At 36.8% G+C, this 14,735-nt stretch overlaps 1 protein-coding gene across 3 annotated transcripts in view; it reads left to right on the forward strand.

The window, feature by feature from the left end:
* UPF2 (UPF2 regulator of nonsense mediated mRNA decay) overlaps positions 1 to 14,735 on the forward strand; it is a 115,507-nt gene that overhangs the window by 46,572 nt on the left and 54,200 nt on the right. The window contains exon 9 of one of the 3 annotated variants that reach the window (XM_047740860.1): positions 3,370 to 3,384. The exons of the other annotated variants lie outside the window; for them this stretch is intronic. Within the exon in view, the coding sequence (XP_047596816.1) occupies positions 3,370 to 3,384 (15 nt within the window). The remainder of the gene's footprint in view (positions 1 to 3,369; positions 3,385 to 14,735) is intronic. 3 annotated transcript variants of the gene reach the window in all.

Consider the following 14,735-nt stretch of genomic DNA (forward strand, 5'->3'; position numbering starts at 1 on the left):
TTCCTCAGTATCTTGGACTGATTTTTTTTCAAGTGGTTCTCTTCTTATACAGATTTTTTTTCAACTCTATTTGAATGAAGAAATATGTATTAACAATTATTTGAACTTAATATAACACAGAATAATCCAAAGTTAGCAAAATAAAAGTCTTTGTTTACAAAAGAGATCATGCAGTGATGTTTAAATAGTTTGCTTACAAAAGAGCATCCTGTCTTCCTTCATCCCTACTCTGTCCTGTTCCACCACACCCTTCCCCTCCTCTGGCGGCCCACCCCCCAAAGAAGGCCCTCAAAAACTGCATATTATTATTTGGTCTTTGCTGGTTGTATCCTTTATAACTCAGTTTATCTGCTTAGCTCATCAAATAGCTGCAAATTAGATGTACTTGGAATCTGCTAGAAATGTAGACTTAAAGGTAGTAAGTGACAATTTATGGTTTGAGAGGAGAGGAAAAAAGTAAAGAGACAAGTGTATAGTACGCTAGAGCCATGAGGAAGAGACCTATATGTAGTCTTATATACCTGAAATATATAAATTCAGTCCTTTAGGTTTTTTTTTTAATAATATACCTGAGTGATCAGAAAAGATTATGTTCTAAAATTTATTTATTTATTAACTAATTCATTAAGAGTCTGCTATATTCTGTGCTAGACTAGTGTTAGAGATACAGTGGTAAATAGGACAGATTAGGCTCTTGTATTCACAAAGCTTACACTTTAGAAAAGAAGAAAGACAAAGACTTCTAAGTGCAGTTACCAAGAAGAATCAAAACAGCATGCTTTGAAGTATATAGCAAGTGGAACTGATTGATTTAGTCTGGGGAGTCTGAGAAGGCTGCCTGGAACAAGGGTCATTTAATGTGAGTCTTGAGAAAGGAATTAGGTAGGCAGGGATGGCTGGGGAAGGGGAGTGTAGAGAGAGCATTCTCGTGGAGGCAGCTGAGTATGTGCAAAGAGCCTAGAGATGGGAAAAGTGTTGCAAGAACTGCTTTCTTGTTTCCCTGGACGTTGTCCTCTAGACTAAATAAGCTGTAGGGAGGAGGCCATGTTTACTTCTTTATCTCCAGCGCTCAGTGTAATATTGGACAGGTAGATGGTGATAAAATTACATACCATGGTATTTTATGCCTTATCTTATTATCTAGCCCCCTTTCAGCTTTAGATGGGAATTCTGTCCACTCTTCTCTTGCAAAATCCTGATTTCTTCAATATCCTTCCCACTCTCTGCTTCCATGCCTCTCTCTTCTAATCTGTCTGGGATAATCTTTATTTTTCCACTGAAAATTTCTGGCTCACCCTTTAAGTCTTAGCCCAAGAGCTATCTTTGAACAGCCATCTTCATTGCCATTATGTACATATAGATGCTGTTATAGCACTTTTAACATAACGTCTTTGTATGAAGAATCAGGTACATTTCCCAGTATTGCTTTGCCACCTGTATCCTTACCAAACTGTATAAAATACAGGCTCTTTAAAAGGGAGTTCTTCCCCAATGTCCATAACCCATTGGGGAGGTATGTGCTATGGTGAGTGCTGTGAATTGTGTAAGACCGATGATTCCACAGATCTGTACTCCTGAAGCAAATAATACATTATATGTTAATAAAAAAATAATAAAAAATAAAAGGGTAATATGTGGAAGGAAAAAAAAGGGACTTTTGGGGAGTTCTTGCAGGACCTGGCTGGCTCAGTGGTAGAGCATGCAACCCTTGATCTTGGATTGTAAGTTTGAGCCCCACATTAGGTGTTGAGATTACTTAAAAAATAAAAAGAGACTTTTGGATCTTTTTATTTTTTATATTTTCAACATGTATAGTTCTGGTAAGTGCTTGAAAATATTTGATGAATTAATGTTGGTCATATGCAAATCTAAAATTTCATTTTAAAAAATAAGTGAGGCATTTATAGGCTCAAAACCCAGAAGTGTCAAACACTGAAAAGTATCCTTTCCACCCTTTTCTCCTTATACCCAGTTTCCACTTTTCATTTGGAAACCCCTGTCTTGATTCTTTTTTTTTTAAGATTTTTATTTATTTATTTGACAGAGAGAAATCACAAGTAGGCAGAGAGGCAGGCAGAGAGAGAGAGGAGGAAGCAGGCTCCCTGCTGAGCAGAGAGCCCGATGCGGGGCTCGAACCCAGGACCTGGGATCATGACCTGAGCCGAAGGCAGCGGCCCAACCCACTGAGCCACCCAGGCGCCCCCCCTGTCTTGATTCTTATATATCCTTCTAAGTTTCTTTTTCATGTACAAGAAAATGTAATTATAAATTCTTGTATTTCTTGTTTTTTATACAAGGGCAACTTACTGTACCTGTCATTCTGAACATTATTATTTTCATTAATAATATATCTTGGAGAGCTTTCATATACATATATAAAGATTTCCCTTGTTCTTTTAAAGCTGCAGTGTTTCTAATTATGGATGTACTATATTTAACCATTTTGGACATTCCAGTCTGCCATTACAGACAACGCTGTGTTTGTACTTCCCTTTTCTTTTTTCTCCTCTTAAGCATGTCAGCTAGAGGTTTATCCATTTTTGTTTTTCCTACCAAAAAAACAGCTTCCAAATTATAATTTTTTCCACTATTTTACTATTTTTTTACTCACTATTTTTGGCTTTTGATCTTTACCAATTCCTCCTCTCTTGCTTTCCTTCATTCATTTTGTTACTTTTTTGGCATTTAACATATTGTCTTGAGAATGGTCTTAGCTGTATATTGTAGTTCTGACAAGTGGTGATTTCTATTTTTGTTTTTTAGAAATTCTCCAATTGTAGTTTTAAGTTTCATTTTGTTCCCTAAGGAGGTATCTGAGAGAGGTTTGAAACTTCCAGATAGTGGGACTTTTTTTGTTCTGTTTTCTTGTTTGACTTGGTTAATAATTCATATTTTTACTACGTTATGAATAAAAAATACAGCCTAGACTTTTTGGATTTTTTTGAAATTTTCTTTATGACCTATTATATAGTCAGTCTTTGTGAATATTCCACAAGCATTTTTTTTTAAGATTTATATATTTTTTAAGATTTATTTATTTATTTTAGAGGGAGAGCATGTGGGGGCGCGGTGGGGCAGGACAGAGGGGGAGAATCTTCAGGCAGACTCCGTACTGAGCTAGGAACCCAATGCTGGGCTCCATCTCATGACCTATGAGATCATGACCTGAGCCAAAACCAAGAGTTGGACACTTAATTGACTAAGCCACCCAGGTGGGGGACGCCCCTCCCCGCCAAGCATTTTTTTTAAAAAGGTTACGTTCTCTGTTTTTATGGTACAGAGTTAGATGTATTGATCAGGGAAGTTTACAGTATTAAATTAACTTTTATTAAGTTTCTCCATTTTCTTGACTTTTTTTTCTCTACCCAGGGGTTCTGGACTAAGGTGAATTAAGACTGCTGTTGATGTGTGGTGTTTTCCTAATAACTGCTATGATTTCAGCTTTTTGAATGTTACTGTTGTTATTTTGTATGAAGATAAAACTTACACCTCACTGTGGATTGAACCTTTTATCACTATAAAGTGTCATTCTTTGTCTTAATGCTTTTTCGGCCTGATACTACCTTATCTGGTATTAATTTCTTTTTCTCATACGCTTTTGACCTTCTATACTGACCTTCTATATTCAGTATTTCAGAATCACTTTAGTTAAGTCTCATATATTCTGGAATTGAATTTTACTTTGAGATCTTTTCTGAAAAATATGTTTCTTATCATTAAGTTAGGCTATTTACATTTTTTTTTTAAATTAGATCATGAGGTGAAAGTGGAGGTGGCGGGGAGGAACAAAGGGAGAAAGGAGAGGGATAAGCAGATCCCTGGCTGAGCAGGGAGCCCAACGTGGGGCTCGATCCAGGACCCTGGGATCATGACCTGAGCTGAAGGCAGATGCTTAACGACTGAGCCACCTGGGCACCCTGTTTACTTTTTGATAAGATAGATATGATTGGTCCAAGTTCTATTATATTATTTGTCCTTTTGGTTTTATTTTTAAAAAGTCTTTCATTATGTAATCTGTATTTTATTTGCCTTACATATGTGGGTATTTGTATTTTCTGATTTGAGGGAAGTTTGCATTTTTATTTTAGTAGTTCCCTTCATAATTGTTGGTTTACTTCATGGTCATTTATTTAGATAATCTTTGTTTTTCCTGCCACAAGTGATGATGAAATTAGCTTGTGTTCTCTTCCTTTCTTCTCCCTCTCCTTACCCACCTGGTGTCGGTCTGTAATGTTACCTTCCTTGACATTTTCCTTTTTCAGTGTTAAGTGTGCTCAGACTTGTGTCATGTGGTTTGTCAGCTTTCAGTGTTAATTCTCTTGCAGCGCTACAGGCAGGCAGGCAGCAAACTTACCAGACTTCCCCTTTTCTCTTCTCTTGAGTCCGTCCACCCTCCCTGTTTTTTCTCCATGTTGATAACGCATCCTAATTTGTCACTCTAACCCCCTCGTTTGTTTTGTCTTAGTTCTACAGTTTAAAATACTCCATGCTCCCAGCCAGCCCTGTTTCTCTGGTTTTCTTAGTTATCTCTTGGTTTGCTGAAGTTCATCTTCTAATAATTTTCTCAAGAAGAGTTCTTGGGAAAAAATACCCCTTGAGCTCTTGTACATTCAGTGATGTGTCTGTGGATTTCTTTCTTGAAGGACAGCTTAGCTAGTTGTAGGATTCATGGCTCATACTTTATCCCTTAAATACCTTATCAGTGTTACCCCAGTGTCATCAGACATTTGGTGTTACTGTGGAGAAGCTGTAGGCCAGCCTGCCTTTTTCTTTTTCTCCTGTGTGATTGATTTGGTCATTCATATGGCTGCCCGAAACTCTTTCTCTAGTAAATCCAATGGAGATCCAGGATGGAGATTCCTCAGTGTTGTTGATCATTCTCCGTGCCCTTTCGGTGTTCGTATTGAATACTTCAGGGAAGTTTTCCTGATTTTCGTCTTTAAGTATAAATATATAATTGTTCTGTTCTCTTGTTTTGGTTTTCTTTTTTAGGTACTCCTAAAATCTCCTTTGCTTATTTCCAGCTACCGTATTCTCACTAATCACTTTTTTCAGTGTCTTCTTTTAATCTTCTGCGTCTTAGTGTTCTCAAAGTATGTTCTCCCTTGTGCTCCCTTCCTCATTTCTTGTTTTGGGTTCATTTCGTATTTTTATTATTTTTAAAAGATTTTATTTATTTATTTGATAGAGAGATCACAAGTAGGCAGAGAGGCAGAGAGAGAGAGAAGCAGGCTTCCCACCAAGCAGAGAGCCCGATGCGGAGCTTGATCCCAGGACCCTGAGATCATGACCTAAGCCGAAGGCAGAGGCTCAACCCACTGAACCACCCAGGTGCCCCTCATTTCATATATGTATTTTTTTAAAGATTTTATTTATTTGTTTAACAGAGAGAGACACAATGAGAGAGGGAACACAAGCAGGGGGAGTGAGAAAGGGAGAAGCAGGCTTCCTGCTGAGCAGGGAGCCTGATGTGGGGCTCGATTCCAGGACTCTGGGATCATGACCTGAGCTGAAGGCAGATGCGCAATGACTGAGGCACCCAGGTGCCCTCTCATTTCATATTTTTAAAATCACAGCAAAATGGCCAGCATTTTAATATATTTTGTAGCAATATTTTTCTGGTAAATTTTGATATGTTTTAAGGAATTTTTCCTTTTCTTCTTCTTCTTTCTTTCTTTTTATTTTTGTAAATGCCCAGTGTGGGGCTTGAACTCATGGCCCTGAGACCAAGAATGATCTGAGCCAGCCAGGCACCCCTCTGTATTTTTTAAATAAATTGTGGCTAATAATATTAATAAATAGATTTTGAAAATTTTCCCTATTTGGATTACTTTTCACTTGTGGCTTCTGCTGTAATTTACCTTACATCAAATCTGGATTGATTTTGGTAGCTCCATTCAAACCTTATGCAACATTAGCGTTTACTCTGAAAAATGAAGTTTACAGACTTCATCTTATATCGTTGCCATTACTTCCAGGATTGTCGTGGCATGAAAGGACAGTGTGTGACCTCAGCTCATTCCTGGGTACCTTGGACAAAAAGTTACACATCGTTTTCACTCAGCCCAAAGCCTAAGATGACAACAATGACATTTGGAAAGTATAGGGAAGCACGTGGAGCACTCGGGTAGTGCTGTTGCCGTTGCTTCAGTTACACTCATAGGGATTTGTTTGAGGCCATTAAATTTTTATTTCTCTAGTACGTTTTCTCACTGAAAACGATAAAAGAGATATTAAGTATGGTTTGGCTGATAGAGGGCAGTCTGTTCAGCAGTGGAGTTTACAAGTAGCATTGACTGTTAACTCTTTACTGGCATTTCCATATTTCATACACATTTCAGATGAGCTGAGTTTTAGAAAAATCTCTAATTTATGTAAGAACAGATGTCTCATCTGTCTACTTTTCTAGTGTAAATAGTACTCTCTAGTCTCCTCTAACGATTTCAGTGTTTAGCTAAAACTTGTCTTGTTTATGTTCCTGAGTGACTTGGAAAGGCAAGGACTCTGTTTACACATCTTTAAAATGGTGAATTAGAGTCTTGGACAAGGTTGATGCTTCCTGGTTAACTGCATATTTTTATTGATTGGGATAGCCTTTAATTTTGAATGGCTTTTGTTGTTGTCCTTAACCCCGAGGCTTCTTTCTACCTCACCTGTGCTATTTGGGTTGTCCTGAGGATTATAGCTTGGTCCCTAAGGAGGCCAGAGTAAAAATAATAGTCAAGTGCCATTAAGTCTTCTCTCATTCCATTTTTCGTTCTCTTTTTTTTCCTTATTTCTTCTCTTCCCTTCTCTCATAGGCTCACAAACCCGTCTCCATCTTTTATTTATTTTATTCATTCTGTCTTGAATAAAAGAGATGACTGATCGCCTTTAGGAAGAGTGGGAGGAAGAGGGAACAAAGCAGGTTGAGTCTAGAGTGAGTATGCTAGAATGTTCTCTCGGGTAGCCAGTTATTAGAGTATTAGGAGTAGCAGTTATTTGAGCCCTCTGGACTTGGGGACAAACTAGGACACTTTGGGAGAGAGGGCCAAGGAGATTCTTTACACGTTTTAGCTCTTGCTCTTATCTACTCCCACTGTCTGCTGTGTCCACGTAGACTCTGTGGGACCCCTTTGATAAGGTGCATCTTTCTTTTTGGGTGGCATTTTCTCTCCCCCACCCTCCCCAAAGGACATGATTCCTTTTGAGCATCTGTGTGGCCAAGATTTTTTACTATGGCCAGGATTCCTTCCTTCATCCAGCCCATCCTGCCTGAGCTGACCAAATAATGTGCTACCAAAATCAGAATAAACTATTTGTTGTTTGAGTGCCTATGGCTGTGAGGGCCCAAAGGTTTTATATATACAGTTGACTCTTGAACAACATGGGGGTTAGGGGCACCAACCTTCTGCACATAAATTAATGTATAACTCTTGACTCCCCCAGCACTTAACTAAGGGCCTACTATTATTGACCAGAAGCCTTACTGCTAACATAAACAGTTGAGTAACATGTATTTTGTGTGTTACATGTGTTATATACTATATTCTTACAATTAAGTAAGGTAGAGGAAAAAAAAGGTTATTAAGAAAATCATAAGGGAGGGGCACCTGGTTGGCTCAGTGGGTTAAAGCCTCTGCCTTTGGCTCAGGTCATGATCCCAGGGTCTTGGGATGGAGCATCCGGCTCTCCGCTCAGCAGGGAGCCTGCTTCCTCCTACCCGCCTCTCTCTGCCTACTTGTGATCTCTCTCTCTCTCTTTCTCAAATAAATTTAAAAAAAAAATCACAAGGGAGAGAAAAATAACATTTACAGTATTGTACTGTATTTATTGGGGGAAAAATCCATATTTAAGTGGATGTGCACAGTTCAGTCTTGTGTTCAGGGGTCAACTGTATATAGGTTCCCCCACCACCCAAAAGTAGAATGTTCCTTTGAAATCTTTCTTAAGTTGAAATCATATAAAGCAGTAATTACCATAAATTTAGGTGGAAGTCTTTGAATGTACCCAGACCCTTCCCACCACCAAGAAGAAACCTATCTTAGACTTTTCTGATAACTTGGGACACATCTTAGTAACAGAATCCAGAAATAAATTTAGCTAAGGCATGGATGTTCACAGACACAGTTGAAAGTTCTGGCGATTTGATGTCAATCTGTGGAGTGTAGTTCTTGGGGATGGAGCCACTCTGGCTGCTCCCGGTGTGCACCGCCTCTGCAGCTGCCTCACTGCAAAACCAACGCTGAACCTGATACTTGATTTTCACCTTTTTTGTGCAAGTGAAAAATCCTCTCTGGATTTCTTCCAGGTAGCAAAACCAGTATAGCTGTAGGTCTTAAGCAAAAGCAGAGTGGTATAACGTGAACTTTTGAAAGGCAAGGGATCCCTATATGTTTGTAGAGCTAGTGTCTGGTAGAGAATTTGGCTATCTTACCTAATCTGTATATTTTAGTTTAGGAAGCACTAAACTAGATAACTCTTAAGGTTCTTTATGGATCTTTTCTTTTTCTTTCTTTTTTTTTTTTAAAGATTTTATTTATTTATTTGACAGACAGAGATCACAAGTAGGCAGAGAGGCAGGCAGAGAGAGAGGAGAGAGGAGGAAGCAGGCTCCCTGCTGAGCAGAGAGCCCGATGTGATCATGACCTGAGCTGAAGGCAGAGGCTTTAATCCACTGAGCCACCCAGGCAACCCCTTTATGGATCTTTTCTTAAAAAAAAAAAAAAAAGCTTTATTGAGCTGTAATTCACATACTGTACAATTCACACCTTTGAAGTGATACATTCAGTGTTCTAAATATCTATCACTATGATCAAATTTTAAAACATTTTTATCTTGCCCAAAGAAACCTTCTATTAGTAGTCAATCCCATACTTGCTCTGTCCACCTTTTCTCCTACCCTAAGAAACCACCAGCCTTGGGGTGCCTGGGAGATCGAGTCCCGCATCGGGCTCTCTGCTCAGCACGGAGCCTGCTTCCCTTCCTCTCTCTCTGCCTGCCTCTCTGCCTACTTGTGATCTCTGTCTGTCAAATAAATAAATAAAATCTTAAAAAAAAAAAAAGCCACCAGCCTATATTTAATTGCTATGGGTTTGTCTATTCTGAGTGTTTCATATAAATAAAATACAACATATGCCCTTTGTACCTAACTTCTTTTATTTAGTATCGTGTTTTCAGAACTCATCCATTTATAGCATGCATTAGAATTTCTTCTAACAACATTTTGTTACTCATTTATCAGTTGAGGGACAATAGGATTGTTTCCACTTTTTAGCTACTAGGAGTAATGTTGACATGACTGCTTGTGTACAGGTTTTTGTGTGGGTATTCATTTCTCTCCGTGTATGTCTAGGAGTGAAATTGCTGTGTCCTGTGGTAACTTTTTAATATTTTCAGTAATTGCCAGACTTTTTCACAGTGGCTGCACTATTTTACATTCCCATGAGCCATGCCTGAGGGCTCCAATTTCTCAGTATCCTCAAAACACTTGTTGTTGTCCCTTTTTTGCTTATAGCCATCCTAGTCTGAAGTGGTATCTTGCTGCGATTTTGATTTACATTTTCCTAATGGTTGATGGTTTTAAGCATGTTTTCATGTGCTTATTGGCATCTGTATGTCTTCTTTGGAGAAATGTCTGTTTAAATCCTTTACCCCCTTTTTAAAATATGTTCTTTATTACTGAGTTGTAAGAGTTCTTTATGTGTTCTTTGTATGTGTGTCTTATCAAATATAATTTGCAAGTATCTTCTCCCATTTTGTGAGTTGTCTTTTCACTTTCTTGGTGTCATTTGTAGCATAAAAGTTTTAAAATTTAATGTCCATCTGTATAATTTTTTTTAAACCTGTACAGTTTTTAAAGGTCCAGTCTGAAACAGTGTTTTTACTGTTAGTGTGTTTTTCCTTCATTAAATAAATAGTTGGTCAAAAAAAAATCTTAGAAGCCTGGCATTTTATCTCAGCCTATTGAAGGGCTCCATAGAAATGAAATCTATTAGAAATTCCTTTTGATGTTTCATATCATTTTATAGTTAATTTGTAATTTAACTTTAACACTTATAATTGAAATTTTGTACAAAGTTTTCACATCTTAGGTATACCTATGTATCCACCACCTAGATCAAGTTAGAGATTGGGCTTAGTATCTCAGAAAGGCCCCCTCCCCCCTAAACTAACTTTGAGTGTAAAGTACCTAGAAACGGCTTACTTGTTCATTGTTCTGGTACAGTCGAACCCAGTATTGGTTTTAATGACTTTGAAGTTGTATGAATTTCCAAGTTTTTACAGATGGATGATCAGAATCTCTTTAGATTTAGATTAATATAAACTTCAGAGAATGAAGTGTTTGATTCTTTCAACAGCTTTTCCTTAGTCTTTGAAGCGTGTTAGCATGTTATACCACTTGATGGCGCTGTTGCACTGGGAGCGGAACATTGTGAAAAAGTCTCTAGGGCGTTTGGTTGTTGATTTCAGAGTAACTGACTCCAACATTTTGTTACGTTTCATTTGTTTTAATCATCTGCTTCATTGTTTCAATGAAGAAAATCCTTTGTATTCTTTTAATTGAATGGTGGCAGTATTCTTTCACATTCCTCCTTTTTCTAGGCATTTTTGAACAAGGTAAAATTAATACCTTCCAACACTTAAATTCTTTACATTTAAAGAGAAAAAAAAAAAAAGCTGGGCATTTCTTTTAGAAAGCTGATTGATTATGACATAAAAACCTTTAAGAATTTCTTTTCTTTCCCCTCAGTAACAAAATATGTTTCTGCATTCTTTATTACTTGTAGTTAATGACTCGATGTTTACTAACTTGATGATCATTAACTGCTAGTAAGATACTTAAATGTGTGATTTAAGAGACCTTAAAATGTAAGCAAGGTTTTATTGTTTAAGAAAAAAACGTTCTTTTTCAAATGGTTCACTCATTAACTGTTGGTAAAAATAATCCTCACTCTGAAGACAAAAATTGTTTTCAGAGGGAGGATCTAAGTTTATTTTCTAGTTGACTTGCAGAAAAGTCTAAAAATACATATCTAGCTTAAATTTTAATATAAATTTTACTCTTTAGTTTCATTAAAATGTTTTATTTTGTGGTAATACCTTTAATGTGGTTGGCATAGCATTTAGCACTCCATTCCCTTGCAGCCTTGCATGCATAGAGGGGTGGAACAGACAGAAAAGCATACTTAAGCTGGATTAACATTGAAGAAATATATAATTTATTACCTTATTTACAACATAAGGGGTATTATTTTGCGAAGTAATGGATGAGCAGTCAAGAAATTGAAGATTTAAATAGGGCAGGGTGGCATTTACTTTCAGCCATCCTTTTAATTGTGACAGGTATAATGGAAAAGAAAATTTATTTATGTATTTTAGTTATTTATTTATTTATTTCACACACACACACACACACACACACACACACACACACAGAGAGAGAGAAGGAACACAAGCAGCGGGGAGAGGGAGAAGCAGGCCTCCTGCTGAGCAGGAAGCCTGATGTGGGACTCCATCCCAGGACCTGGGATTGTGACCTGAGCTGAAGGCAGACATTTAATAACTGAGCCACTCAGGAGCCCCAAAAGAGGAATTTTAGAAAAGTGTTAGTTTGGGAAGAACTTGGTGAGCATTATATGAGTAGAGGATTCCGAGAAAATAGAATATCTAACTTCACTTTCATGTGGCCAGAACAAAACCCAGGATTTCTAACTATCTGGAAAGGTATAAAAGAGTTAAGATCTTCCAGGGAATCCTTAAACTATTTTTTAAAATCTCTTTGGAAGCTGAAAGCACTTACCTATTTGTTAGTTCACTGATAAGAACCTGAATGGATAGCACAGACTGGTTTCCTCTAGAAAGGTTAACTATCTCTACCTTTCTTTTGGGACTAGGAAAAAGCTTTGATATAGATTGGGTTGATTTTGTAGAAGAAGAAAATAATGAAATAAAGTATAAGTGACTTGTCAAGGAAAAGAAGAAAAAGGAAATGATACAGTTAGGTTAAAATTTTTGTGCTAAGTGGATATAATTTTAAATTGTATTGAAAAATACATTGAGAAAGACAACCAAAATTAAAATTAATTAAAAAAACTCAAGAGCTATTTCTTAAAATCCAAATAGGGAAGCATTTAGAAAATTTAAACAAAAAGAACATTTAAAAGTTTAAGAAATGAGCCCGATGATATGCTAGAAATATTTTTAAAAGCACTTGAAAGAATCACAGCGAAACTGAATTTTTGGGGGGAAAATATATATTTCCAAATTATTTCAAGATAAAGTAGACCAGTGAAGTTATCAGTTAATTTCATCTTAAATAGAGTAAGACTGGATAGTTTTTTTGAGTTCTTTCAGTCTTTTATGGAAATGTGATTTTTCTGCTGTGTTGTTTGTTTTAGAGCATAGAAAAGCAAACTTGCCATTTCCTACTATGAATAAGCAGAATGTAACAAAGAGCAAGGGAGTTTGAAGGATTGGCCAGTCTCACTTTTGAATGTCCATATAAAAATTCCAAGTAAAAAACTAGCAAATCATATTTAATAGTATAATAAATAAAAATCCAACAGGATCAGAGGATTAATCTTATGATTTAAAAGATATTTTAAATAGGAAACCTATATGTAAAATAAGAAAATATATGATTATCCTATTAAGTACATAAAATATTTGATAAGCTAGCTTTGATAAAATGTAAAACTTGATGAAGTTTAATATTTTTTTTATAAAAATCAGATTATCCTTCCTCAGAGTGGTGAAGAGTATTTTTGACACTAAAAGCTAACAGTAAACCTGGGGGAGCCTGGGTGGCTCAGTTGGTTAAGTGTCCAACTCTTGGTCTCAGCTCATTTCTCAATCTCAGAAGTTGTAAGTTCGAGCCCTGCATTGATCTCTGCGCTGGGCATGGAGTCTACTTAAAAAAAGAAAATAATTAATAAATAAACCTAATTGTGAGATACCAGTAACATTTATTTATCTAACAAATGTTTACTGAGCACCCACTGTGTTGTTGGCACTGTGTTGAGTACTAGTTAACTGTTTCCCTGGAGTTAACTTATGTTCTGGTGGGGAAAGGTGACAAGATAATAAACATAACAAGTAAGTAGATTATATAATATGTTAGAAGGTGAAAATGTTACTTTAAAAAAATAGTGCTGGGTAGAGGATTGTGGGCATGGGGCCCGGTGGATTTGTGGTTTCGGGGGAGTATTTGGAAGGAGTCTCATTGAGGAGGTGAATTATTAGCCAAATAAGATTTGGCCTTTGTTAGGGTGTAAGTGTAGATATTTGGAGAAAGAGAAAAGCATCTTCCAGCTGAAAAAAGAGCCAGTGCGGAGGTTCTGAGGTGAGCTTCCCAGCCATGGGAGGGTTAGCCAGGGCAGCTGAGACTAGAGGTTACAGAAGTACTATTTGAGAGAGTTAGAACCTGAGTCTCCTAACTCGGAGCACATTCCTCTTTGTTGTCTTATGACCTCAGCTCTTGTATTTATTTAATGTATTCTTCATTTTTCTGATTGGAAATTGTGGCAATTGTGGGTGGTAGAACCTAGACACAGGTATAAGTAGTTTACTTGTATTTGGCGATTGGTTATGAACTGAAACAAAAAAGTATTTGTTGCTCAAGCGGGTTTGAAAAACAAGTGAAAAACCAGATAATATATTCTAACTAAAAAGTATTGCAATTATATTAAAATACAATATTCCAACCAAAGTTTAAAAATTTATAAAGTAAATTTGCTATTAGTGTGAATCCATCTGTTATGCAAGGAAGTTGAAGGTTCATTTGTCCTAGGCTTGCTTTTTACGCTAATAGACATGAAGAAAATTGCTATTTATTTATGAGAATATATCATGGGAACACTTCATTTTTATAATATCAAGGAGTAATGTGCCCCACATGTGCGTATTTTCTGTATGACAGGAGCTTAACCTTCAGTTGATAAAACTTCTTAAATAATTCAAAGAAACATTTAAAGTAACATTTAACATTAAATATTTTGCATTAGACCTTTATGTAATGGATTGAACTTCTTATTGTTTCAGTAAAGAAAGGGGTGATGCCTTTAACAAAATTTACTGAGTCACTAATACAAAGCTACTATTTTCCTGACTTCTCTCAGCATCTGTTCCCTTATTTCTGAAATGGTAGTTAAAATATCCACCTTTGGGATGGTTATTAGTATCAACAAGTTCAATGAAGTATATTATTAGGTGCCTAGGATAGAACCGGGCACGTAAGAACGAACTAAATGATAATTTTTAAAAGAAATTATAGTGGTCAAAGAGGAATGCAAAGGTTTTTAGGCTCTCAGGTATGAATTTGAGCACTTCTCTCCACCTTTCAGATTAGCCTCCGTTCTTTCTTTCTTTGCTGTGTTTCTTCTTCCAGCTGAGCCTTAATCTGTCCACGCTTTGAGTTTTCCAGATCTAATCCTAAGCCTTGCATGGTGTGCATACTTTTTCCTCTGATGATGAAACTGTTTTCATCACTATTCTGTAGTGATGTATTCAGGGATAAATGTAGGATTTTTGTGTTTCTGTTCTCCGTGGCTGTGGGCTGCTTAGTTTTTTGAGCTTTTGTGTTGAATTTTTATAATTTTTAACTTCCTTTCTCACTGTTCGCTCCCTATGACTTGATGCGGTCACCGCAGCTGCTTTTGTTAATTCCTCACTGCTGCTAATCTGCAGCGTCTGCTGAGTATTGCATCGTTTGGTAATCGAATTCTATAAAATAATGGCTGTGGCAGGAATGGAAA

This window comes from Lutra lutra, chromosome 8 (assembly GCF_902655055.1).
Source record: "Lutra lutra chromosome 8, mLutLut1.2, whole genome shotgun sequence".
NCBI lineage: Eukaryota > Metazoa > Chordata > Mammalia > Carnivora > Mustelidae > Lutra > Lutra lutra.